General features: G+C 45.6%; 1 protein-coding gene across 2 annotated transcripts; it reads right to left on the bottom strand.

The window, feature by feature from the left end:
• Positions 1-27,324, bottom strand: NUB1 (negative regulator of ubiquitin like proteins 1). Of its 2 annotated transcripts, XM_035029830.1 has the most exons (15): positions 27,244-27,324; positions 24,488-24,605; positions 22,275-22,442; positions 19,679-19,737; positions 18,599-18,669; positions 15,757-15,939; positions 15,488-15,579; positions 13,438-13,544; positions 7,942-8,128; positions 7,174-7,281; positions 6,292-6,444; positions 4,246-4,392; positions 2,704-2,799; positions 1,821-1,998; positions 1-1,598 (listed from the first exon to the last, which is right to left on the bottom strand). In XM_035029830.1, exons 1-15 carry the CDS (start codon positions 27,312-27,314, stop codon positions 1,420-1,422), a joined length of 1,917 nt encoding a protein of 638 aa, XP_034885721.1. In that variant the 5' UTR covers positions 27,315-27,324; the 3' UTR covers positions 1-1,419. The 2 variants fall into 2 exon arrangements, with proteins under 2 accessions (XP_034885721.1, XP_034885723.1); XM_035029832.1 differs by lacking the exons at positions 1-1,598; positions 1,821-1,998 and adding an exon at positions 2,009-2,414.
• Positions 27,325-27,817: the final 493 nt, after the last annotated feature.

Here is a 27,817-nt window from a genome sequence, read left to right as displayed (position 1 = left end):
CCCGCCATCAGCTCCAGCTCTGCTTTCTACATTTCATCTTCTTATAACAGACATTGATGTGGCTTTCGATTTCTTCACAGAACGCCATGCAAGCACACGTCTTGAATCCAAACGAAGCTCTAGACACCCAGGCATTTTCAATACTTAGAACGGTTTAGGAGTTTGAGCAACTTATTGCAAAGTTAAGCTGACAATTTTTGAATATATTTTCCGCCTTTTATTTCCATTTGTATCATCCATTTTAAAAATGACAGAAAAGATTCCCACCCATTCAAACCGGACTGCCGTTCGAGCTTTACGAAAATGATTAGTGAAGAAGTCAAAGCATTTCAGCCCCTTGACGGCAGCAGTGTGACCATCTGCCCTCCGTGGCAGGAGCTTCCAGCGACTTCTGGAAGGGCAGGAAGAGGGCCAGGAACACACACTCGATTCAGCACCCTGCTGCTGCCAGCCGCGTCCTGGGGCTGGACCCGGCTTTCCCTGAACACACATCTCCAGAGGACGTACCGCACACGGAGTGTGCTTATTTGGGCCATGAAGAGGCTAACTACACACCTTTAGAAATAGTCCTCTGGGACACAGGTATGCCAAAACCCCCCACAAATCTGGAGAAAATAGATCTTACTCTCTGATAGATACCTCAGCGAGCAGTGAGTTTAATATGACAGCACAGCGTCTGAAAATGCTAATTAAAAATTAATTGCTTTGGCTAGACTTTCCCATTTAATAAAAGACTTTTTGTAAAGAATTTTGAACAGCTATAAATTCTCAACTTCAACCTTGAATTTCAAATACACGTTTTACTGAACTAAGAGTACAGAACACTGACTTCCAGGGGCCACAGTTCGGTGCAGCTACTGTAGCTGAGGCCTCATCTTTAGTCCCCCAAAGCGCCAGGAATGGCTGCAGATTTAAAGGACATTTTAGAGATGGGCCAGCGAGGCCAAAGCAGGAAGGCAGAGCTGCATCACGGGAGGAAGAGCTTGGCAGTGAGCTCAGAAGGGCAGGAGAGCTAGGCAAAATGAAGAGATGGATCTGGATGCTTCCCCTCCCCATCAGCTCTTCCTGGAGACCTTCCCCAGGGGCCACCCTATTCTCCAGAAGTAACTGCCCTTCCCATTTCCGGATGAAAAGAAACCAAGCGGGGAAGACCTGTTAGGGCTGCAGCATGTGAAGGCCGCCGGGAAGAACAGGACCAGGCCAGAGGCAGCTCCTTCCCCGAGGTCAGCATTGGGGACTGGCACCCCGCCCCTCCCCCAGCCTCCTCTTACCCTCACAGGAGCCCACCCCTCCTACACCCAAGGAGGAAGCACTCTTGCAGCAAAATCAGATAAAAAGAAGGAAAAAAAGACCTGCATTCGACTTTTCATAATCATAGAATTTATAAGCAGAAACTCAGTACTTATTTCTGCTCATTATTCAGTTTTTCTTTGTTGCTGACTTTATGTTTTCTACATAGGATAAGTACTCTGCAATAATAATTTCTTCATCTTCCAGAGTGGAGTCAAGATAATCTTCTTCGTGTTCTGGAATATCTTCCAATATTTCATTGACGGCTTCTGTCTCCGTATCTTCATCTGTTGAGGCACTAGAGGTACCTGCAATGGAGTAGCGTGGTCACAGCTGAGCAAGGGGAGAAGGGCAGGAGGAGGAGAAAACGCCACAGAAGGATGGAGCTGCCCCACGTCCATGTCCCCAGGGCCCTCCCTGGCCGCGCCGCGCAGACCAGCGCCCGCACCCGGGAGGGCAGGCCCTTCTCCCCGCGGCCGCTCCGGCTAGCAGGCCGCTCTCAGTTCGGATTTCAGAGAGCCCAGACCTACCTGCGGAATCAGAAGGGGATGTGGATGGCGTTGAGGAAGCGTCTTCCGCCGCGAGCTGCAGGTCAGGAGGAAGACTCCCCCCGTTGTGGGCCAGGGTCTGAGCGGCCAGCTGCACATTTCCCCTGAACACTCTCAGGGCAGCGCTGGCTGCCACCGCATCGAAGCCCATGTACACCAGCTAGGGGAGAACACGGGGCGGGGTGGGGGTGGAGAGTGGGGGCCGACCCACGTGCAGCACTCCGGCCCACCCCCTGGCCAGCGAGCCATCGAGGCCCACGTGCGCCAGCTCGGGGAGAACACGGGGCGGGGGCGGGGGGGGGCCGGCCCACAGCACTCCGGCCCACCCCCGGCCAGCGAGGACAGCCCTACAGGCAATACATGTCTAACCGCTGGCGTGGACAGCACGGGCCTCCTGTCACACTGCTCCTGAGCGCACAGCGTGTGCCCGGCGCCGCCTGGAAGGATCGAGGAAGACCGAGCCCAACATGCCCGGGCCCGGGCCTCTCAGAAAGGCAACGGGCTTGTGGGCCGACACGACGTGCTCCTCCTGGAGACTAGGGCCTTTAGCAAGGCAGTCACAACAGGCTCGGTGCGCTGATGGGGGAGGGAGACGTGGACAGAGGCGCCACGGCTGGTGGGTAAAGTACCGTGGCATGAGAGAGGAGAAAAGCCCACAGAGAGAACGTGCAGTTGCTCTATTTCCTACTCTCGAAGGAAAGACCTCCTGCTCGCCTTCCACCAATCGCAGCCGCGGGCTTGGCTGGCCGCCTACGGTGGGCCAGGGTCAGCCTGCAGCCCTGTCCTGCCGCCAGCCTTGTCACCCAGGCCCCCCCCCCCCCCACAAGCTGTACAGGGGGAGGGGCGCAAACACATCCTCACTTACCTGGTCAATGTTTTCCTGGGAAGGACCTTCTTGATGGTTGTTGGTTTCAGGATCCGAATCATTTAACCACCACATCTGAGGATTACTAAGAAGAATCTAAAAACACACAGGAATTTACTCCTCACACCTGCTCACCTACTCGGTGCTCGGCGGACAGAGACACAGGACACACCAGCAGACAGGGTAGGGTGCTGGGGGGCACCAGGCAAAGGGTGTGAAGGAAGCAGAGAAAAGGGGCCCGAGCCCAGGGGCGGGGTGGGGATGCTGGTGTCAAAGAAGGCTTCCCGCAAAGGGAACATCGGAGTTGAGGTCTGAAGGAGGAGCAAGAGGAGCCGGACAAAAGATCCCTTCTGAGGAAGCAGGAAGGGACAAGAGTGAGCGAGAGTGAGCGGGTGGAAAGAAACCAAGAAAACAGCCCTTGTGTCAGAGCTCAGCCTCCAGGGCGACAGGTCCTGCAGGGCAATAAACAAAAGCTTCTTGGGCCCTGCAGGGCTGACCCATGTCATTTCTCTTTGGGAGTGTCATGAGCTAGATTGAAAATGTCAAGGAAAGCAGAGCTTTTTGGACCCTTGATTTCGTATCACAGGATACCCTCTCTTAGCCTCACAAACCCTCGGGGAAATGTCCCTTTACCTACTTCTAGACTGGTGGCATGGGTCACGGTGCGACTCGTGCAGTCAAACCTATGGTGGGGCCTCATCAGTCGCCCAACGCGGGCAGAACCTCCTGCCTTTATATTGTTCCAACACAGGAGGCCAAACTAGGTACTCAAATCCATTTATAAATTATATGTTTATATATGTGTGTGTGTCTATATGTGTAAACATATAAACATAAACATTTACTTGTGGAAACTTCTGAGAAATGGACAGGAGGTCTTGAGAATAAAAGGCAAACGCAGGGCAGGCTCCAGTATGAACTCCTCGGCAGGGCAAACAAGGGGACCCCTGCCCACCCAGCCCCTGGCCCCAGCAAGCACAGCCCCGGCAGCTCCCCAGGGCACACGCTCCCTTGCGCCTCCAGCCCCACGCTGCCCTGTGGCTGCTCGGAGAGGCACCCCGCTTGCCTGCCTCCACAACTCAGCTGCCCCCTGCCCCCCACGTGCCGTGCTCCCACGCGGCGGCCTTTCCTCCACTCTGTTCTGTCTCCCCAGTACTCTGTGGGCTCTCTGTACTGACAGAGAGGCAACATGTACTGACTGAATCAATAAATAAAACGATACTCAAACAAAACATTTTAATTAAAAGAAAACTATACTAAAACTTTCATCACTATTCTCTTCCTCCACATCACTGCTAAACTCTTGGTGTTGCAAACGGAAACCTTACAGTTCTGCCCCGTGGGCTCTGCCATTCTGGCTCCATCACTGGGTTCGAGAACGAGAGACTGACCCTTAGACCTAAACCGGGACTGAGGAGAAAGGCCCTGGCAGTGGGGCTCCACGCACCACGAAAGGACACTGGAGAGGAGTGTAAGTGAAGGAGGGGCCCCTTGGCCCACAAACAGGGGTGCTCAGGGCAGGCCAGGGGCGGGGGGCGCTACCTTCAGGGCTTCATCCAGGTTCCCACTGGCCTGATGCAGGGCCTGCTTGGCCGCGTGAGCAGAGTAGCCCATTCCTTTCAAAGAGTTGATGTTCTCCAGCCGGCGTCTTTTCTTCTCTTTTTCCTCTTTCCTTATTTGGGCCAATTCCTTTAGGAAAAAAACAGTCACAGAGCTGGGGATTGAGATTCTGTAAGAAGCCTGCTCAATCTCTGGTCTGTAGGATTCTTGGGGTTACCAGGCAAAGTGAAAAACAAAAGAAGGGGGATGAACCTCTCTCTGGCCAATCAACAGTATGAGGGCTGCAAGGGTAGGGGGCCCGGCGCTGCTCCTAGGGCAGGCCAGGGGGAGCTGGAGACCCCTTAGAGGTCCACGGCGGGAGGAGCGCGCCTCTTGGTGACCACCACCCAGCACCAGAACAGGCTACTCAGAACCAGGAGCTCATTGCTGCCAGGCCAGAGAAGTGGACAGACCCTCTTCCAGGGAGGGGGTAGAGGAGCTTCCTGCATGGCTGGGAGGCCTTCTTGGCCCCTGGTTAATTCCTGGGGATCTTGTTAAAATGTGGAGTCTGGATGGGTGATGGGGGGCAGTGTCCTGGGTGATACCAAAGCTGCAGATCTACCCACCCCACTCCAGGTGCCTCCTAGGCCCTATGAGACTGTTTAAAACCTCCAGAATGCTCAATGTCAGGAGACAAAGGTCATCTAATCCCACAGTTCTTGACCCTGAGTCTCAGAAGTGCCTTCTGTTGCTGCAAGAGCCTGAGAAGGGCTACAGAGGGTTCTAGCCTCTTCTCTCCCATCCCAACCCCAATCAGGAGAGTTAAGAATTTGTTTTAAAAACAAATGTCATTCAAAAAAACGGATTTTGGGGGTGCCTGGGTGGTTCAGTCAGTTAAGTGTCCAACTCTTGATTTCAGGGTCCCAACGCCCTGGCCCCCAACGTCCCCACACTGCCCTTGTCCTGCCCACTACACAACCACATAGGCCAGCGAAGCGATTCCGTACCACTCGCATTTCGACTTGGATTTGCACCTACCCGCCGCATACACTGCTTCTGATTTCAGCTCTTCCATTTATAGTCCGAAAGAAACGTGCGGAACATTCACACACACAGAACGGTGCTGCTGGCCAGCAGACACCGGGCTCAGGTTTCATCCCACCCGGATCTGACACAAAGTCGGAGCCTCTAAGTACTGTTCCTCTAAGTATGGATGTCTAGGCCGCCCTCCTTTTAATCATGTAGAGACACGGGAGGAAAGTACTTTTTCTGATGTTTCCCTCTACACTAGAAACTGGACAAATAAAGCCGACGGGGCGGAGGATGGGGTAGCGCACTGCGCCATGCAGTGGAGGCGGCAGGGGAGACTTCCATGACTGGAGTTTACGGCTAGAAAGGGCTTGCGAGAAAATCGGTACCGACTTCTCGGAGAACACAGCGGCTCCACTTCTCAGTACCTCATCATTAACTCTCTCTCGACCTCAGCTCTTGTACTGTAAACGTAGCAACGTTAGATACGGTAACAGGCCCTCCAACTCCAAAATCTATAGTTTTTTTTAATCTACTTATTTGTAATTGTTTCAAATGACTGCAGTTTTGTACCTCTGCTTTCATAATGTTAATTGTTCCTGTGACTTGACTCATGTTTCTAGCTGAGAATGCCGTCCCAAACTGTCACAATGGCTCCATGGGAAAACAAAGCCCCCTTTAAAATGGTTTCCAGAAATCTACCACGGTGGAGAGAGAGAGACATGAACAGACAGGCTACTTGGATAATGTACTTATGAGCTATGGCCACCAGGGCAGGAAAGAAAATGAAGGAAACTGCACTGCCTGAAAATTAATGCAATTAAAAAGACAAATTTCTCCTGTTTCTTTCCAATCTGAAGTATAAGGAGCTCCTTGTGATTATAACTACCACAGAACACTATTTTTCTCTTCTTTCATACCCAAGAGCTATAGCATTTTGGAAACAGGCTTACTATTGCCTCAAGTTTCACATCTACGCAAAGGCCGAGACCCAGTGTCGCCGAGAGCATGTTAAGGTACCTCTCTGCGGTTGGTAATGTGGGCCGCCGCGTGGTCCACGTTCCCGTCACATGCCCTCAGGCCAAGCCGGGCCTCCTGGGCAGTAAACCCCAACTGCAACAGATTGTGAACTTTTGATGGATCAATATATAGCTCTTTAAAGAGTTGAAGTGCCTACAGACAAGAAAAAAAATACAAGAATCATGTAACTTTAACATTAAAGCTTAACACAAAGCTAAAACCCGAAAAAAATAAGCTTTGTACCCAATGTGAATTACGGTGTGTCAGATTTTTAGAGAAAAACTCTGAACTCTGCTTATTATCAGCTAGCTCAAAAAGAATACAGACACCACTCTGCCCACGTGATGTATCATAACGTAACAGAAGGAAACAGGCTGAGTATTATGGGAGGGGCTGGTATCCACTACCTGTTCCGTTTTTGTAATCAAATCCCCTGAATTTGAGCTGTGCACATGGCATTCCTCACCATCTCCTGCAACTGGGTGTAGCGAGGTGGTTAAGTGTAGGCCAGTGGCCTGTAGCAGGAGTGATAGCCCCAACTTCTGGTCCTTCCAGAGGCGGCCTGGGACTCTCTCTTGCCCCCTCTGCTGGCTGGAAGAGGACTGGCTGCCACACACAGGTAGGCGAGCAGCTCACCTCTACGCTGCTAGATGAGACATGGAAACTGGCAGCCAAGTCAAGTCCCTGTCTTTTTGAGGTTTCCTCATTACAGCACCTCACCTGCACCCTAACAAATACAAGTATGGTTCTGGCGTGTGTGAGGCAGAGGGCCCGGGGGACAGATGCATGTTCCTCACTAGTCACAAACTACTGACTTGATGAAACACTGAATGTTTGGGCATGAAAAAAATGGCTACAACTTTGGAGTGTTCATTTTCTTACCTTGTTGAGATAGTCACGAGCCTCTTCGCCATTTCCACTGTGATAATTTCGGATACCTTGAAGCAAGTAAAGTCTTAAAAACAATACCTTCTCTTTCCCACAGTTCCCCTAAAATTATTGGTGGGGGGAAAAAGGATAAAACTGTCTTATTTCTAATTACAGATCTGTAACATTCACACTTATAATCCCCTTCATCTCTACAGGGGCATCCCTACAATGTTTAGATCTTCCCTTACTGCTGAGGGCAAAAGTAGAGATCCTAGAGGACAAGAACACCCCCTGTCCCACAAGGAAGAAATGGTGCCAGAACACCTGTGTCCAGGCACCCAGGACAGTGGTCCTTCTGGTCAGAAAGGAAGTATACAAAAACCCAAACCAGGGATGTTTTATGCTGCCCTGAAATTTCCAAGCAGAATTCTGATGACACAGCTCTTGAGCTGTGACTCACTCGTGTAACTGTTACCATTCAAAAGGCCTATTTTTTCTGCATTTAAATCTTCCATAAGACCAGCTCTCTTGGTCGGGATGATCATCGACGGGGTTCTAGGCCTGGAAAACTGTGCTCCTCCAGCTAAGCACTGCACAGACCAAAGTTAACAGCCCAACTTGTAACACATTTCACAATCCCCTTCGAGGAGAGCTTAGAAAGAGCACCGTGCACACTTCTATCAAATCACCTTTTGGCAGCAGTCTAAATTTTTTAACAGGAATGAACTCAAGTGGTAGAAATGGGCTCAATAATACATAAAACAAATTACAGTAACATACTTTTATGTGGACCAGTCTCTGATGGTTTTCTCCGTAACAATTCTTAAAGCATTTCTGAGCCAAGTTTAATTTTTTTTCTGCATCGTCGAGGCACTCCAGTTGCTCCAAGCGGAAGTAGCACCACACAATATCCAGCTGGAGCACTGCGTAGTTATCTACCGTGTCCAGCAGCTCCCTGCAGCACGCACTGCGGAGCCAGGGGAAACGACACCACAGAAAAGGAGCATTAAAAACCTTTCTGTGGATTACCGGAAGTCCTTCCCAGGTTCTGCTGTATTCCCAAAGACTGACTAGTCCACAGCACAGACCCCAATGTTTACGAAGGGAGCTCTATTTATAATCAGAATCCTCCCAATGGGAAAAAAGCAGTTAGGGCTCAGGAATAAGTTTAATACCACCCCCCCGGGGGGGGCATAAACACACCCTTGCTACACTGGGAAGGAGGTTCAGCAGGAAGTGGAAATTGGCATCACTGTGTCAGAAAACATGAGGTCAGCAAACATGAGGAGACCACGGCTTAAACCAAAGGTTTCCAGCCCTGACTGCCAATCAGAATCACCTTGAAGTGAGGAATTTTTTTTCTTTTTGGGTCACACTGGTGCTGAGACCCCATCTACACCAAAATATAACAGAAACCTCTGGAGATAGGGCTTGGATATTGTATTTTGAAAATCTCCCTGGGTGATTCTAAAGTACAGCCAAAGTTGAGAACCAATGCTTTAAAGACCACCCCCCCCCTTCACTACTTACTGCGAATGCCTCAACTGATGAAAACAAGGCATTCATGTCCAATCACAGTCAAGCTGGGAGGAAAAACAATCCAGAAAATGCCAGGTCTAAATGCTTAGCTGAGCTGGGGACCCAGGCGCAGGCTAAATGCTACTCTGTAGCTATCCCCAGCTCCAAAGAAGGGGGAAGACAAGACAATGGAATGTTGGCAAAGATGGACATCAAGCTTATTTATTCTGCTTTTAAAATGTGATTTTTAGAAATTCATAATGCAAACCTAGACCTCAAGTCAGAACTTTGTCAACAAAAAAGGAAAACATTCGGAACAAATTTGAAAGGTCTTGCCTGTTTGTTTTCCTGGGTATTCTATTAAAGATAAGACCACTCTTGTATAAAACTGCAAAACCTACATGCCCTCAAGCTTCCCACCTTGCCTATCAAAATCCGCTTGGAAGAAACAAAGAAAAACCAAAGGACTGTGCTGGTGTCATTTACACTGTGAAGCAGGAGTCTCCTGAGTGGGACGGTCTACTGGGATGCGGGAGAAATACACCAGAGCAGGCTTTTCAGTCACTTGCTGTATCTTTCTCTCACTGTTTCTACCCCTGGTGAAGGTTGTGTAAGGTGCCCACTACATTTCATACACATGCACACACACAGGTCCGTGCCTGGGCGGGGGGCAGTGTCTCTGAACTGCCTGCTCAGCCTGAGAACTTGCCTTTGAGGAGGAGGAAAAACTCTGTGGACTGTGGTCTGATCTTACATTCTAGACTCCTGTTTCTGTGACAGATGATCCTGCCGTCGCTGAGAAAGCAGGGGACATTCTGTCAGTTTTCGATGCCCTATCTGTGCACGTGGGCTCATTTGTGTTTAATATGCATGAAGAGCAAGGACAGAAACTGCCTCATTTCAGGTAAAAACAGAATCATGTGTGCAAGTTCAGTCCAGAAGGGACTACTGTGCAGCATAAAAGCAAGCACAGGTCTCAGACTAGCGAAGGACATGTCATTCTTTTAGTTTCAAAAACACTTTCTATTCAGGTAGAGGCCTATAAAAGGGATCACAAAATCAACATTTATAGTTAATAATTTTGAAACTATTAGGCCTGTATTTGAACCTGATCGTGTCACTCAGAAAAAAACAAAATGTTAATGCCTTGTATAAAATTGTATCTTAGAGCATATTTTTATTAATACTGCCTTGGCTTATGGTTTTAGTAGTTCTCACACTCAAGGGTCAGTAAGTTTTCTTGTTAAAAACATTAATTAAAATAAAAATAATAAAATAAATGAGCAACATTTATTTAAATTAAGCCTACTGAGCCTAGCTTTAGAAAAATTAAATCCCACTTGGGCTGAAGTCAGTTAATTAACAGAAATGTATTCTATTTGCCTTACGAGTTTTAAATTTTTACGTAAAATAAAGATACCAATTTCAAGAAAGGCAAGCTAAGCTTACGTATCTCCACTTTCTTTCTCAGGGAAGGTTGACTAAGAAGTCACTTTCAATCACTGGCTTGAAGGAATTGGATTACAGTGTGCCTCAGTGTGGCGTTTTTCCTATTTCTTGTACTTGGGACTCATTATGGTTCTTTCTCATCTGGGGGTTTACAATTTTCATCAAACTGGGAAAAATTTTGGCTATTATTCCTTAAGATTTTTGTGGGGGGGCCCAGCTGCCTCCTTCTTCAGGGACTACAATTATCCACATATCAGGTCATCTGAAACTGCTTTACAATCTCTGGATGTTGTGTCCATTTTTTTTATTTTTGTCTTTTCAGTTTCCTGTTGGACCATTTCTATTGCCCCATCTTCGGACATACCCACCTTTTCTTCTGTGGTGTCCAATCTGCACTGAATCCCACCCAGTGCCCTTCGCCTCAGACACTGTGTTACTCATCTCTGCAATTCCAGTAGGGCTCTTTGGTGGACGTTCCGTGTCTACTTAACATGCTCCATCCTTCCTCTACCTTCCAGAACGTACAGAATTCGGTTATAGTAACTGTTTCAATGTCCTAGCGATGAATTCTATCTTCCGTGTCGCTCCTGGGTCTGTTTGCATTGACTAGATTTTTCTCTTTATTATGGGTTGAATTTCTTGCTTCTTTGCATGACTGTTAATATTTAGTTGGTGACTGGATATTTCTGTATTGTGATATTACTGAGCTTTGTCTGGGATGCAGTTAAGTAACTTAAAAACAGGGTGATCCTTTTAAGGCTTGCTTTTAAGCTTTGTCAGGTTGGACCACAGCAGCCTTTAGAGATAATCTTGCCCTCCTGCTGAGGTAACACCCTTCTGAATTCTCTCTGTGATGCCCAGTGATCAAAAAGTTTGCTGTGGCTGGTGGGAGCACAAATTATTCTTGGCCTTCTGAATTCTGAAGATTGTTCTCTGCTCCTCTCCGGTGGGGTTCTCCCCTGCCTGGGGTGGTTTCCTCACAGGCATGTGTGGATCGTTACTCAACAGAATACTCCAAGGAGATCTTCTGAAGCTCTCGGACCTCCTCCCTCAGGCTGCTCTCCCCTCTTGCACTTTGGCCCGCCTGGATTCCTAGCTCCATTTCTCCAACTCCAGGGAGACCAGGAGGCCCCCGCTGGCTTTCTCGTGCCTGCACTGCAGTCTAGAGACTCTCTAGGCAGGGAGCAGAAACAATCACAGGGCTCCCCTAGTGTGTTTCCCCACCTTAGGAATCACTGTCCTAACCTGCCAGAGAACTGAAGTGTTCATACACTTTGCCCACATTTTCAGTTGTTGCAGGTGAGAGGGTACATCTAGTCCCTGTTAGTCCATCTTGGCCAAAGCAGAATTCCCACTTTCTGTTGTAAACAGGGAAAGAAAACTACACTTGGTCATACTACATACCATTCCCCAAGACGTAGAACAAAGTTCTGTCAGAACTTTCAGCCTACTTGGAGGTGGGAAAGGAAACAGAACTGAAGTCTCTTCCACCCATACATCCCTGACCTGCGCTAGAGCTGATCTCCTTTACTAAAAGGAAAAACTCACACTAAAATTATGCTAGTAAGTCAGCCTGAATAAGGAGAGCTTCAGGAAAAAAAATGTCATTCTCTACGGAGACACTGACTATTATTGGGTTATTATATCTATTACTTACTGAACATGTTAATGTACTGTGAACTGAAGATACAATTATTTTTATTCAGGGGTTCCTGGAGACCTGAAAATTATTTCAAGGATTTGTCTGGGATAAAAAGACTGAGAAAGATTCACAGAGACAAATCAAAATCAGTGTCTCAGTAACTGCTGAAGCTGGATTAGAAGTGCACAGGAGGGCACCTGGGTGGCTCAGTTAAGTGTCTGCTCAGGTCATGATCTCAGGGTCCTAGGATTGAGCCCAGCATCGGGCTTTCTGCTCCTCCCTCTCCCTCTGCCTGCCGCACTCCTGCTCGTGTGCTCACTCTCTCTATCAAATAAATAAAAGCTTAAAAAATATATATATATATAGGAATTCACTACACTAACCTTTATTTTTATATATGTTTGAAATTTTCCATAAAAATTACAAACAATTACGGGAGGAAATGAAAAATGCATCTGCGTCTGAAGGACCTCTGAGGCTGCACCACGTATGGCCAGCGAGAATGAAGACAGCGCAGTCGCGGAGACAAAGAAGCAGAGTAAGAAAACCCAAGAGGAACCAAGCCTTGTTCCGCTTACTTTCAGATTTGCCCCCTCCTCGCCAAACATCCCCTTTTTTGCTTAAGTTACTTTAAATTGGGATCTGTTCACTTAAAACCCAAGGGTGCCTGCTGCTAATATGGTTGGCAAACTATAAACATTTGTATTTATCCTCTTCAAGTGTACAGTGTATATTGGGAATTCATCAAAATGGAAAAGAAAATACCCTAAAGTTGTTAACTTTTCACCATTTTTAAATATCAAGGCTACTTTTCAAATGTTTCCTCTGCCAGGACTGTCGTGTCTCAGCACCATTTCCCATCAAGAGGAATCAGGAGCCCCTGGGAAACCGCTGATCCCCGGTCTGGGGCAGGAAACACGCGGGAGGAGTCTGGAACACCTTTGGACACCAGACACCACTGGGATCAGGTCAAAAGGGTGCAGGACAGGACCCACCGGTTGGCCACAGATGGTCAACTTAAGCACCGAGGTTTGAAATACATCAGATGTGTTAAAATCCGAGTTCACATCGATACTTTAAAAAAAAAAAGGAAAGAGAACCTCACTGGTGATATCCTCTTTGGAGAATTCTAGGGAAGCACCTCATTTATTCTGAAAATAAGAAGAAAGAACCAAGTATTTTATTCTTTCTGTACAAACTGTACCTCATTGTAACCAAATAGCCGACGAGGAAAAACACTTCTTTTCGGAGGAATCCCAGCAATAAATGCAGAAGGAAAAATAAGGGATCACTATTTTGCAGCCCCTAGTGAAACAATGGATGTGGGGAATGGTCATCAACATCCACACCAAAACCACCCGGGGAAAATGATGGAGACGTATGACCATAGTGCAGGCCGACGACACGGCACAAAAAACAGACAGACCTCCTACGTGCGGGCTGTCCGTGTTTATAAAATTCTTTACAGGTTAATGTGAAGGGAGATTAGAAATCTGAAGGGATGAAATAATTCACAAACTGGTCTACATCACAACTACTCTCTTCACATTAACCACTGTCTTGGGTGAAAACCTCAAGTTTGAAGTGTACAGGGGGAAAGACGGTGCTGTGTATAATCTGGACTATCTTCCTTAAAACTGGTATTCACCAAGTACAAAAGTGCCTACCAGAAATATTTGTCAGCATCCAACAGACATGGCAAGGCTATTCCATATTCTTTTCTTTTCAGGAAAGCTCTGCCCTTCTCATGATATCCCATAGCTAACATAAGGGCCTAGAAAAAAATATGGATTTAAAAAAAACATCACTTTAAACTATAATAAAACAAATTATATTAAAAGCATATCAAGTCTAAAGAAATCAAATAAAGATTTAAAAAAAACCCAAGATCACAACTCAATCCAAAAGCCAAAATTAAGAAAAATATAATCAAAGTTTCATTTCATTTCAATGCTGCTGAGATCAAGCACTCAATTTAATGTGGCCGACAGGGTCATAACTAGCACTTGTCCGTTTGTTTCCGTCAGTTTATTTTAGTATCTGCTGATTTAGATCTATTTCTAGTATCAGTAAGACTGAATAAATAAAAAAGTAGCTAGTAATGCTTGTATCTCTTTGAAAAAAAGCATTCATGGGGTGCCTGGGTGGCTCCAGTTGGTTAAGCATCTGACTCTTGGTTTCAGCTCAGGTCACGATCTCAGGATTGTGAAATCGAGCCCCGCGTCAGGCTCCACGCTAGAGCCTGCTTGGGATTCTCTTTACCCCCCTCTCTGCCCTGCCCCCTGCTCATGCTCTATCTTAAAAACAACAAACAAAAAAAACCCCATTCATTTCACTTTCTAGTTTTTGTTTGTTTGTTTTGTTTTTAATAAATATTTGAGAGAGAGTGCAGGGGGGAGAGTCAGAGGGAGAGGGAGAAGCAGACTCCCCACTGAGCTGGACATGGACACGGGGCTCGATCCTAGGATCCTGGAATCATGACCTGAACCTAAGGCAGACGTTTAACTGACTGAGGCGCCCAGGCGCCTCTCACTTTCTAGTTTTAATCAAGTTTTTTTCTGAAGTATCTGTCAACTCTAGTATTCCTAAAACAATTTTTTAAAGGCAATCCATGGGTGCCTGGCTGGCTCAGTCAGTAGAGAATGCTATTCTTGATCTTGGGGCTGTGAGTTCAAGCCCCATGCTGGGCACAGAGCTTACTTTTTAAAAAAGGGCAATCCAAAAATGTTTTTAAGTTCATTAATATTTAAATTTGAATTTTTATATAATTCAGTCTTGTAATGGTTTTCCAAAAAGTCTGGATATCTTTTTTTTTTTTTTTAAGATTTTTTAAATTAATCTCTACACCCAATATGAGGCTCAAACTTACAACCCCGAGATCAAGAGTTGCATGCTCCACCAACTGAGCCAGCCGGGCACCCCTGGATATCATCATTTAATATGTTGTGGGCAAATGATTACCAACATTTTAAAAACAAACAAGCATCAATCCACTGATAGCTACCAAGTTCTCTTATTAAAACTTAACTTTAATCCTTCATTTTAAACAACGTAAGTCATATAGTGAAGCCTACTCATACTTGTCCTTTAAAGACAGAAAAATTAAAATTGACTTGACCCATAGTCATTACAGCTCTTCATTATCGGAAGCTACTGGACTCCAGCTCAGATACGAATCTCAGGGTCCCAGCTGTAGAATGCTGCTGTGAAGACCCCCTGGGATGTGTTCAAAGAAAAAACTACCTCCTGCCTATTCCAAATTAGCAAACGGGGAAACGGGAAGGCAGGGGAGAGATGGCAGAATCACCTGTCAGACTTTTCCCGAATTGCATGCCCCACTCCCCCCCCCCCAGCTCCCTATTCTGACCCATTCCTTAGAGGGCATGGCCTCTGGTAAAAACAAAAAAAAACAAAAACCCACACCCAAACCAGTACTGCCACGGGGAGCCACCTGTGTGGAGGGCAGTGCATCACGTCACTTGGGAATGTTCGGTCACTGCTGCAGGACATGCCATCGAGCCGTTCTGTTCTACTGCACCGACAATCACAGGCTGAGTCTGCTGGATGCAAGTGCCATCACAGGCTTCCACCTGTTTAGAAGCTCCCACGGAAAACTGTTTCTAATCCTTTATGACAGTGCAAAATAAAATAGCTAGAAAACCACTTCTGTTCTGACAGCAAATCAACACGCCAGCCATAAATTTCTATAGTACCTACCTTTCTTTCTGAAGGAGGAATTCTGATCGATCTGCCTGTCTGGTTAGCTATGTCTAAATATGGTGTGGTTTCTGGATCCACCACCATCTCAGCTGCAACAAAACAGAAAGGAACTCCATTAATTCAACACTAGAAAGCAGTGATGGGCCATTACGAGTATTAGACTGTGGGGAAGACAAGTCCGTAAGAACTGTGCCCACTGTGTGCACCCCCCCGGCCAGCGTCCCTTTACAGCCAGAGGGAAATAAAGAGCCCAGAGCTCTGTGTACCTCTCTCCGCCAGTATCTCCAGGCCTCTCTTGGTCCTCTGAATTCTTTTTTCTTTTAGTTCGGCCTCATTTTGCTCTTCTTCTTCAACCTGGAAGTGTTTCCTCACATCCTCTTCAGACTGTTTTAGTTCAAGCACCATAGCTTTCACATTGTGCGTCACTCCTTGTTCTTCAAGGGTTTTCCCTGTAAAAATCCGAAATGCTTATCATGGAAAGAGCCATAAACGCACTGGTCACAGGCCATTCTGTTAAATGGAACTCTTAAACCCAAGTCAGTATTCTCGAGCCACCACGCCACATGCTCGGTGAGAACACATGACGTCTGGCTGTATAATTCTGTTACTGTTAAGCAGAAGGTAAAATCGGCCAGTGAATATTCATACCCTCGAATCGGAGAAATAAGAGAGGAGAAGCCACAGTGCAGCGGGGCTCTGCAAGAGGTAATTCACTGTGGCGGTTCAAGGCAAACCTCTTGGGTTCTTTTTAACTCTGTGGTCCTGAGTTAAAAAGGCCCTTACACCTAGGACCTTACACATAAAATGTTAATAAAGATAGTGTCAGACATCAATGAAACAGCATGAAAGCATATTCACCAAATCAACAGCTGGTTCTGTGAAAAATTAATCAAATACACAAACCTATCAAAAATTAACTCAAAGATGCAAATAAACAGCCACCCAAATGAAGAATAAACATAGATGCATACAGATTTTAAAGTAATGAAATATTATGAACTATAAATATATAAATTTGAATACTTTTCTGGAAAACTCCGTTAGATTTTATTTTTTTTGAGAAACTTGACAAACATTCTAACATTTATGTAGAAAAATAAAGATACACCAATGGCCAAGTCACCTTGATAAAGAAGAGCCAAGAACAGGACTCATCTTATTAGATTTTAAAACTACAACAAAACCACAGTCATAAAAAAACTCTATAGGTGAAGGTGGTCAAAAGGTAGAAACTTCCGGTTACAAAATAAGTCCACCCTGGAACGTAACATACAGCATGTGACTAGAGTTAATAATACTGTATTGCTGTATTGTATATTTCAACACTGCTAAGAGAGTAGATCTTAAAAGTTCTCATCACAAGAAAAAAAAACGTTTAACTATGTGAGTTGACATTATTGTGCTCACTCCACAATATATACAAACACTGAATCATTACGTTGTACACCCGAAACTAATATAATGTTGTATGTCCATTATACCCCAATAAAAAAAAAACTTCTGGGGTTCTGGTCCAGGAATAAACCTACAGGTAAATGGAAAGAATGAGAAGTGCAGAAATAGAGTTCTAATAAAGGGGGCACCAAGTATCAGTGTGGAAAGGGCAAGTTTAGTAGGTGATATCAGAAGAATAAAGCTGGATCCTTAGCTTGTATATATACAAAGGGGGCCTCTGGACAGACTGAAGACCTTAAGACTATCTGTGTGTCCCTGGGCTTGGGGAAAGATTTTTTTTTTTTTTAAGATTTATTTATTTTTTGACACAGAGAGAGAGACAGCAAGAGAGGGATCACAAGCAGGGGGAGTGGGAGAGGAAGAAGCAGGCTTCCTGCTGAGCAGGGAGCCGGACATGGGCCTCGATCCCAGGACCCTGGGATCATGACCTGAGCTGAAGGCAGACGCTTAACAACTGAGCCACCCAGGCGCCCCAGGGGAAAGATTATTTAACACAAATGATAAGATGGAAATTGACAGATCTGGTAACAACAAAATCCAGGATTTCTGCCCAGTGAAGAATATCACAAACAGAAGTGTCACAGAGATGACAGGACAATGAAAAGCTATCTATGACATCTGAAAGAGACGATGGGGAATGGCTCACGGAGAAGGCAGGCTAGGGCCATGTGCAGGCTGTGTTCCACCAAGCTAGGATGTGAACCTGACTCTCTAAGCCCTAAGAATCTACTGGAAACCAATTGTAGTGCCTGCCTGAGTGGATGCAACAGCTAACTGGTCTCCCAAGTCCGTTCATGCATCCTTCAAGTCCATTCCCCTACTGCACCCAAAGGGATGTTTTAAAACCCAAATGTATCGTGTCACCCCCCAGCATCTGTGGCTTCCAGCCTCTCTTAGGACAAATATTCGAGCACTGCACGAGTTCACAGGGCCCAGGTTTTCTACACAGCAGCACCACTGACCTTGTGGGTCAAGGGAGTCTTTGTCGTGGGAGCTGTTCTGTGCCCTGTGTGATGATGGTTCAGCAGCATCCCTGGTCCTGACTCACTGAGTGACAGGAGCACAAGCCTCCATCCCCACAACCAAGTCATAATAACCAAAAATGTCTCCACACATTGCCAAATGTCCCCTGGGTGGCAAAATCGCCCCTGGTTGAGAACCACTGCCATAACCTTTTCATTGTGGCCTCTGCCTGGCCCTCCATCCTTAAAAAGCACTACCCTCCCCTCACTTTCTATACTCGGCTGTACTGGATCTTTTTCAATTGCTCAAACTGACATCAGGGGGCTCTGATATGAGGTTCTCTCAATCGGAACACGCCCCACTGCCCTCACTCAGCTTTAGCGCTTCTGCCTTGGAGAGAACTTACTGGAACCCCCGTTTCACTCTGAACACACCTACACTTCTGTTCTATAACATTTCCTCAGACATGTAATGAGCGTCTTTTCTTCCCACCAGCACAGAACAGACAGTAAATACTGATTAGAAGGGTTGTTTTCTACTTTACGTTTTTATTTTAATAAGCTCTACAGTAACGTTTTAGATTATATATGCAGTAAAACCACTAGAAATTTGTAAATAGAAAAACAGTGAGGAAAAAGATGCAGTCATTACATCAACTCGACAGAAAATCTGCACTTTGCCACGACATACCTAGTTGAAGCTGTTTCTTGTTTATGACAATTTTGATGTAATTTTCTTGAAATCCAAAGGTTTCAGCAATTCTGTAAAATAAACCGGTAGAGGCTGCAGGTAATCAATTTATTATTATCCATTAAATAGAGTTTAATCATGACAGCTATTTTAAACGTTTCACTCAGAAATGCCCAGTATTTCAATTTACTGTCTCCCAAACATCACTTACGACAAAGCCAGCCTACTAGATGGTTATTTGAAACTGTACGAGACAATGTTCTTTTTTAAATTATCTGCTTTACTACTTGTTTCCTTATGAAGTGGAGACCACTCGTGCGGAATATCCATCTGAAGAGGAGGGCCCTGGCTGCATGTCAGGAGAAAATCCATTCTCTATACTTTCTGCGGTCTCCTTGAAGGAGCCCATAATAGAGGGTTGTTCCAAACAATCTTCCACTCATGTGTGTTGAATGAATGTTGCTTCCTGAATCCATCCCTAACAGCCCTGATGTAGACCAAAGAAAATGAGAAAAATCAGCTTCAGAAACAAGGGCTGGCTAGCCCTGGAGGTACTCAAAACACTTACCATTTAAAAATACAGAAGTGGATGACATAACCAACAACCAGCTCTCAAAAGTGAGAACGTCACTAGTACGTGACAGGTATTTTTTCTTTTTACAGATGGGCCAACAGCCCGAAATTGGCTAAAACACTGCTGGATGTCACAGCAAGTTACGAATGCACTAAGAAATAAAATTCAAAGCTAATGATCTGATGAATATCAGGCTACGTATATCACTCATTGATTGATTCAAGCATGTTATCAAGTACCTGTTAAGTGGCAGGCACAGAGCTTCCACTGGTCTCGTTATACCAGGAAATGAAGGCAAATGGTGCCAGTCTTGAGTTCTCACTCTGCCCTGAACTGCCAGTGTGAGCCTGATCACGTTCTGTAACCGCAAAGCCTCAATATTCCTTTCCACTAAGTGAGGAGAATAGTACCTGCCCTATCTCTCTAACAGGATTGTCGCAAAGGATCCCATGAGCCACTGTAGGAGGGCCGAGAGCAGCTGGGGCACCGGGCAGACAGATACTTACTTCGACCTCAGTTCTCTGCCAGTGATGTGCAGTCGGGTCTCCAACAGGTTTTTCCTATCCTATTTAAAAAAAGGCAAAGAAACTGTACAGAAGGGTACATGAAGAACTAGAGGGTATCATGCTAGGCAAAACAAGTCAGTCAGAAAAAGACAAATAACCATATGATTTCGCTCACATGTGGAATTTAAGAAACAAAACAGAAGGTCATAGGGAAAAGGAAGAAAAAAATACAATAAGATAAAAACAGAGAGGGAGGCAAACCATAAGAGACTCTTAACTCTAGGGAACGAACTGAGGGTTGCTGGAGGGCAGGTGGGTGGGGGGATGAGATGATGGGGTGATGGGCATTAAGGAGGGCACGTGATGTGACGAGCACAGGGTGTTATATGCAACTGATGAATCACTGACCTTTACCCCTGAAACTAATAATATACCCTATGTTAACTAAACCGAATTTAAATTTAAAAATTTTAAAAAAAGGAAGAGAATGTACTTCAGCGTGACACTTTCTGGTGCTGTTACTCCGTCTATAAAATCAGGAAGGCTGGTATCAGAAAATGTTAAGGACTGAAGTGACGCATGCCTGGCAGAGAAGCTACTGCACATGACCTGGCACGTGCTGACCTCGTGACCCCGCAGCCCTCAAGGGGGCAGAAGTGTGCACCCCAGGCCGGGTTCCAGCCTCCGGGGGGAAGCAAGATGTTCAGAGGGATTTGTGACGCGTCTTCATTCAAGGGAGCTAGCCTATACGACACACCTCAGCACCACAGCCACCCTCAGGGAATAAGACACGTTCCCTTGCACCATGCCCACTGAGCAGGGAGTGGCAAAACGCCATCTTGGAACCTCTTCATTCCCCACTGGCTGGGCGTAGGAGGAAAAACTGGAATCACTAGGAAAGCCTAGGAGACCAAGCGAATCTGCTCAGATTCCACACTCGCCAACCAGCCTTCTGACTGGTGGTCTGGTTTCCCAGGTGCTGGGTACTAGCAAAGAGGAGGCCTATCAGGTATATTACCCTTTGAACTCATGAACGGGCATCCTGAGGTAGATTCATATGTAATTTTCTTTTTCTCATAAAGCTCTTTATTTTTCCTAGAAATTTTTTTTTTTTTTTAAGATTTTATTTATTTATTTGAGAGAGAGAGAGAATGAGAGACAGAGAGCATGAGAGGGAGGAGGGTCAGAGGGAGAAGCAGACTCCCCGCCGAGCAGGGAGCCCGATGCGGGACCCGATCCCGGGACTCCAGGATCACGACCCGAGCCAAAGGCAGTCGCTTAACCGACTGAGCCACCCAGGCGCCCTTTCCTAGAAATTTTTTAAAGCTTTAATGAGATACAATTTACATTTCATAAAGCTCACCTGTTTAAAATATGAGTCAGTCGTTTCCAGTACATTTATAAAGTTATACAACCATTACCATGATCAAATTTCAGAACACTTTCATCATCCTCTCCAAAAAATACCATATTTTGTGCCCCCTATTCTCTCCCTTTAACCCCCAAGCCCCAGGCAACCACTAATCTAGTCTCAGTGGATTTACTCATTCTAGATATTTCATACAAATGGAACTATACAACACGTGGCCTTTGTGTCTGGCTTCTTTCATAATGTTTCTGAGGTTCCGCCATGTTGAAGATGTGTCAGCACTTCATTCCTCTTCATGGCTGAATGATATTCCACTGTGTGGCTACAGTGCATTCATTTATCTGTTCACCCACTGACGGACATTTGGGGAATTTCCACCTTTTGGCCAAACAGAGCTCTTTTGTCAACAGAGCTGCTATAAACATTCATGAGCAAGTTTCTGCACGGACATGGTTTTCATTTCTCTTAGAGTAAAACTGAGTCCTGAGGTAGCTCTGACACACATATATATTTTTTCATATCTTTTGAAAATGATTAACACCTATCAGTCCTCAGAGGCCAGCGACCTTTGGGTTCCCTGCCCCAATACCATTTCTGGACTTGAACTACTGAGGACATGGCCCTGACAGAAGGTGGCCCCGCTTGAGCACTCAGCTGACCACCCTTTAGCCTCCATCAGCACAGGAAAAAAGGAGACATCCTTCCTGATGTGTCCTACCGTGCACGGTTTGGGAAAGCCGGAAGTACTCTTTTAATTCCCCATTATTTCTAAATGTTCATTCAAACTCTAGAAAAGGTAAGCATGTGATACATGGCTTTGTGAAGTTTGGAAGGCCTAAGAGGGACAAACCTACCCTGTATATGTTCCAGTTTAAGAATCCATAAAATTAACTTTGAAGTTGATAAACACTCAGCATTTGAAGTAACTTAAAAGAACCTTAACTTTGGATTGTAGCTTTTAAAAAAAATCATAATTGGGCGCCTGGGTGGCTCAGTTGGTTAAGCAACTGCTTTCGGCTCAGGTCATGATCCCAGGACTCTGGGATCCCACATCGGGCTCCCAGCTCGGCGGGGAGCCTGCTTCTCCCTCTGACCCTCTCCCCTCTCGTGCTGTTTCTCTCTCTCTCTCAAATAAATAAATAAATAAAATCTTTAAAAAAAAAATCATAATTTATCACTAAGTTAACAAAGCATTGCTACATGTACTTGTTTGGGAAAATTACTCACTTTTCTTAGCCGTGGAGGTAAAAAGACCTCAATCGTAGCAATTCCTGTTGTTCTATAGTTTTCATTTCCTGTGCCACGCTCGATTGCTTTGCAACGTATTTCTTCTATTATCTTTTCTACTTCATTTTCACAACATTCTAGCCTGTCAGAGTACTTCTTAGCAAGGTCCTGTGAAGCAAAATCAGAAAAGAGATCAATGTAGTGCCAACTCAAAAAAGGGGCACAGTACAGAACAGTGCATTAATAAAGGACTCTAAGGCAAAAAACTGCGGAGTGGTGGTCAGCCCATCAGAGGGAAATCCAGATGGGCTTGGCATCTAGAGAGGTACAGAGGCTAGAAAGGATCCAGGGAAAAATAAAAACAAATAAAGAATAGGAAAACAGACCCAACAGAAGATGCGAAAATAACTGGACTGTTCTAGTGGCAAAAGAAAGGTGGGCCATGACTTATGTCACTGTAATACATTACAAATTAAGGAACACTGAGGTCATCAACTCTCCTGGAGGGGACAGAAAGAGAAAAAAACAAAGAAAACAATCTCATTTTTCTAACTTGTGAGAACAAGTCAAGTTTGACTTAAATAACTTTCTTAACAGAAAATTCTGAATCACTGGTACTGGTTGTAAAATAATTTGCTAGAACGACTCGGCAGAACTCAGAAGAATGCTATAGTTACAATCATAGTTTGGTATGAAGGACACAGACGAGTGTCTAGGTGAAGAGGTACATACGTGGGGTCTGGAAGGGTCATGAGTGCAGGAGCTTCTGTCCCTGAGGAGTAGGGGTTTGCCGCCCTCTCAGCACATGGGTATGTTTGCCAATCTGGAAGCTCCCTGAAACCCATCATTTAAGGGCTTTTATGGGCGTTCCATTACGTAGGCATGATGGATTACATCATTGGCCTCTGGTGATTAACTCAATCTCCAGCCCTCTCTTCTCCCCAAGGTTGGAAAGTAGGCTGAGAATCTAATCTTTTTTCTCCTTTTTTAAAAGATTCTATTTACTTATTTGAGAGAGAGAGAGAGAGCATGAATGGGGGAAGGGGCAAGGGAGAGGGAGAGGCAGACTCCCCACTAAGCAGGGAGCCCGATGCAGGGCTCCATCCCGGGACTCTGAGATCGTGACCTGAGCCGAAGGCAGATGCTTAACCGACTGAGCCACCCAGGCGCCCTGAAAGTCTCATCTTCTAATTGAAGTTTGGTCTTTTTGGCCACCAGCCCCATCCTGAAGGTATTACCAAGAGTTGCCTCATTGGCACAAAAGATGCTCCTATCACCCTTACCACTGGGGCTATTCCAAGGGTTTTAGGAGCTCCGTGTCAGGCACTGGGGACAAAGACCAAACAGCTTTCTTATTATGCCATACCTAGCTTCAGAGCCAAGGGATTATAACAAGCAAATTCAGAAAAAAGGTCACAAGATGGGTTGCAAAAAATAAAAAGTGAGACCTGTCAGGAACGGGAAAGACAGGAAGGAAAACTCTTCCCTCCCAAGCACATCACTGTGTCACCACACTGGACAATATGATGCCCTTGTAACAATCTTTAGTTCCTGATAAACACTCCATCGTTTATCTCAGGATACTTGGACGGAGAAAGCAAAGAAGTACATGCTATATTCCAAAATAAGAGTTCTGTCAAAAATGATTACTGTTTTTGTTTGAAAAAGCAGGCAAACTTCAATTTCTAGAAATCTCACTCACGTAAAGTAATGCCATTTCTGATGTCACCATAAAAAATTGACAGGTAAGTATTAGAAAAATGTATTTTGGACAAATGAACAGATAGCCATAGTATAAAAAAAGCCGGGGGAAGGAAACAATTGTTTTATAGCAAACCACGCTAGCAAGGAGAACAGAGAACCAACCAGCTGCTCCCCATAAACATGTGATACACGCTCTTAGTGGCATCAGGACTGTGCCCCAGCAGGGTAAAATCAGTTCCCAAGTTACTAACTCTATGTAAACACTGTGAAGGTATTAAAAATAGTATGTGCCTGGGAAATTAGAGAACATTCTCATATGAATAAAATCTTATTAAACAAAAATACGTTTGTCAATTCCTAGTAAAAAGTGGGTACCTGCTTATCACTAATACTTTTGATTATGCCAAAAATTTACACGGTTAAACCTGGAAATTTCCGGGGACTTCAGAATCTTATTTACCAAGGAGACTTACAACACTGCTATTTATTTATGTCTTAAAAGAAAATACCTTCAATGCCAAACCACCTTCTTTATTTTCATCTGTATATGGAGGTTTCCAAAGTTGAATTCTGTCTTCTCTTAAGAACTGGGTCAATTTTGCTTGGAGATATTTCTTTTGCGCCATTCTTGAAAGCAAAACAGTACATGAGCAATACCCCACACTACTTTCAAAGCATTTCATAACTTACCAAACACATTGATGTGTTCAATGTGGTAAGAAGAGCTCCCCTCCACACCTCCCTCTCCTGCTTAATCTAAATTACTTTTCATTTTATTTTTTTGTTAAAAGATTTTATTTATTTGACAGAGAGAGCGCACGCACACGCAGGGGGAGTGGCAGGCAGAGGGAGAGGGAGAAGCAGACTCTCTGCTGAACAGGGTGTCCAACGTGGGGCTTGATCCCAGGACCCTGGGATCATGACCTGAGTTGAAGGCAGATGCTTAACCAACTGAGCCACCCAGGCACCCCTCTAAATTACTTTTAGATTAGGTTTTAACTAGCTCTAAACTTCTCTAAAATATACACATTCTATACACATGCTAAAATACGCTATATAGTTACAAATTATACGTTACATAAAATATGTACTTCAAAGTTGCTAATATGTAGCAAGGTTTATTATACTTCTCTATTTCTTAAACTATTGTTCTCTGATCTAAGAGAAAAGATCAAATGAGAGAAAGATGAGTCCCTAAAGCTGTTAACTTTCATAAACAATTCAACATAGATACATAAATTCTCTTGTATTTGTATTTTGGTGAGTCTAACACAAAGATCAACCACCTTGGTAGGGTAAACATAAAAGCTAGCTGGAACCGTGAACTATCAACATTCTCTATACCTGAATTTTTAAAATTAAAAAGTTTTGCTAGAAAAATTTTATATATTTTGCAATAAGCAAACAGCAGATCTATGTACTATTCAAATCTAACACTAGTTGGATCATCATTTTACAGCTGAAAACACCCAGGCCCCAGGTTTGTAAAAATGACTTGGCCAAAGTCACAAAGTTCGGCAGCGCCATAGCCAGCCTGGGATTTCCGCCTACAACACTGGACTTTGCATTTTGTCCCGCAATCTTTTGCTGCTTGTCTGTCCTGTGTTACGTAACTAGTCTCTCCCAAAGAAGCCCCTGGCAGCAAAGGAGTTGTCTAACTCATCTCTCACTTAGCATAGCAATTTGAAGGGGTGGGGAAGGTTGCTAGAGAAGGAGTAAGAATCAGAGAAGGAGTAAGAAAAGTAAAAGGGTGATTAGCTTCTGAATGATGAAGACACGTTCTATAGAGTAAAAAATATATATAAGGGTTAACATAACCTTGATAAATAACTTTCTTTTTTTCTATATAGGGCCTGTAGTATTCCACACCCTCAAAACCCAGTTCACCTAATTTTTAAATCAAGTTTGTTAACTTCAATGTATTCCATAAATGAATACTTAAAAAGAAAATTCAAATCTATTTTATATCAGTCTGGGGGATAAGAAAGAGGGTCATTAGGACAGGGAGTAGGGAACAAACATGTCAATAAGGAGGTTGCTGTGCATCCAGGTGAACCACGAGAGAACCCTAGATCTTCAAGCACTAACAAACTGCTGCCCACACAGAAAAGCATGAGTACTTAGCTTTTCAAACACAAATAACTCACACAACCACTATACATAGTTCCCTACTCATAAATCTTCATGAATTCTGGATAAAATATCAATGGGGAGGGATGATCATTTCATGGGCTGCTTATGGAGGACTCTTTGGAAGGTCTGACTAAAGGCCCAAAGGGTTTCACAAACGCACTGTGTGTCCCACACTCTACCCACTGAGCAAATCAACAGCACAGAGGGAGGTCTACAGGCACGAGACTTAATGTTTAAAAAAGATTAATCTGCTGTTTGGAAATTTACAAAAATTTCAGTTAGAGACACCAGAATAAAAAGAGGATACATACTTGAAATCAAAAGAGAGAAGTTTAATCAACCAGTTTTCAATTTTAACTAGAGAACTGAGAGTTTCATTATGCATGCCATACAATGTTTCACATTACAGCCAAAAAGCAGTGATGTATGTCGATTATTACTCAATAAAACGGGGCGGGAGGGAGGAAGCCCAGAAATTCATCAGTATTACTGCTCCTAACTGAAAGTGAAACGTTGTAAACTACTTTAAAATTTTCACTTTCACTTCCGTACTGAATCGATCTATGGGGACCTTTACCCAAAGCTTTTCAAATATACATACAACATATAGTCAGAATACACTGCATTTCCTCTCCAGCGGAGCAATAAAAGATTCTTGTATTAAAAAATAAGAGTAAGGGAAGGAGATGAGAAATGCAGAACCAGCTGATCAGAGAAATGCAGAACCAACCATATTTTCTCATTAAATAGCAAAGAAAACCTAGCTCTGACTGCAAATATGAATCCCAAATGACATATATGGCACAGCAGTGTTAAGATTCAAGCTTTTTGTCTGGCTAACGAGATTTACTTCAGGGTATACATTTCTTCTGTCCCCCCCCGCAGAACAACTCCATGTAAACACCCCACCACCGGGCCCAGCCCAGCGCAGACCTAGGGCCGCGCGAACCGTCGGCGCGTCCCCAAGCCCCGGCCAGCCTCCGCGCTCGCCGCCCACCGCCCGCTGCCCGCCGCTGCGGCCGCGCCCCGCCCCGGGCGGGGGAGGCGTCGGGGTCGTGCCGGGGACAGGGGCGCCAGACAGCGCCGGGGAGGCCCGGGTCGGAGACCGGACGCTCGGCCGCCGCCTCCTCACCTGCGCCACCACCGCGCCCGCCGCGACCCGCCGAGTACCCGGATGCGGCAGCGGCCGCCGTTTATTTTCATTCCGGGTGAGGCTGGCCCCGCCCCCGCCGCTGCGGCCGCCGCACCCCCCTCGCGCGGCCAGGAAGGAGGGTTGTGGGCGGGGTTAGAGGGTGGGTCGGAATAGGTTGGGGGCGGGGCTAACGTGGGGCGGGTGTTGGTGGCGGGTGGGCGGGGCTAAGACGGGGTGGGGTGGGCGGGGTGGGTGGGGCAAGGCGAGACGGGGCGGGGCCTAGCGGAGGCCTCTAGCCTCGGGCTCCGAGAGGGTTCAGCCGGGGCCGTGCAGGTCCGGCGCCGCGCCTGCGGGGGCCGAGGCGGTGTCCGGGCGGGACGGGGCGGGACGGGGCGGGACCGCAGGCCCGGCCCAGTTTGCTCGACTTCAGAGGCAATTGCACCTGGCTTCACGTCTCCAAAAGCCTTGAAAAAGGCCAGCGGACCTTGCAGGAAGAACCCTTTCCCCCGGAGGGCGGGCTGTCCCCCTAGACGTCCGGTTTTCCTCCCGCTCTCCATCGGGCCTCCCCTCACGG

This window comes from Mirounga leonina, unplaced genomic scaffold (genome assembly GCF_011800145.1).
Source record: "Mirounga leonina isolate KUSES-001 unplaced genomic scaffold, KU_Mleo_1.0 Mir_321, whole genome shotgun sequence".
In the NCBI taxonomy this organism is placed as follows: Eukaryota; Metazoa; Chordata; class Mammalia; order Carnivora; family Phocidae; genus Mirounga; species Mirounga leonina.
The sequence above is the reverse complement of the archived record's forward strand: the minus strand, read 5'-3'. Positions and strand labels throughout refer to the sequence as shown.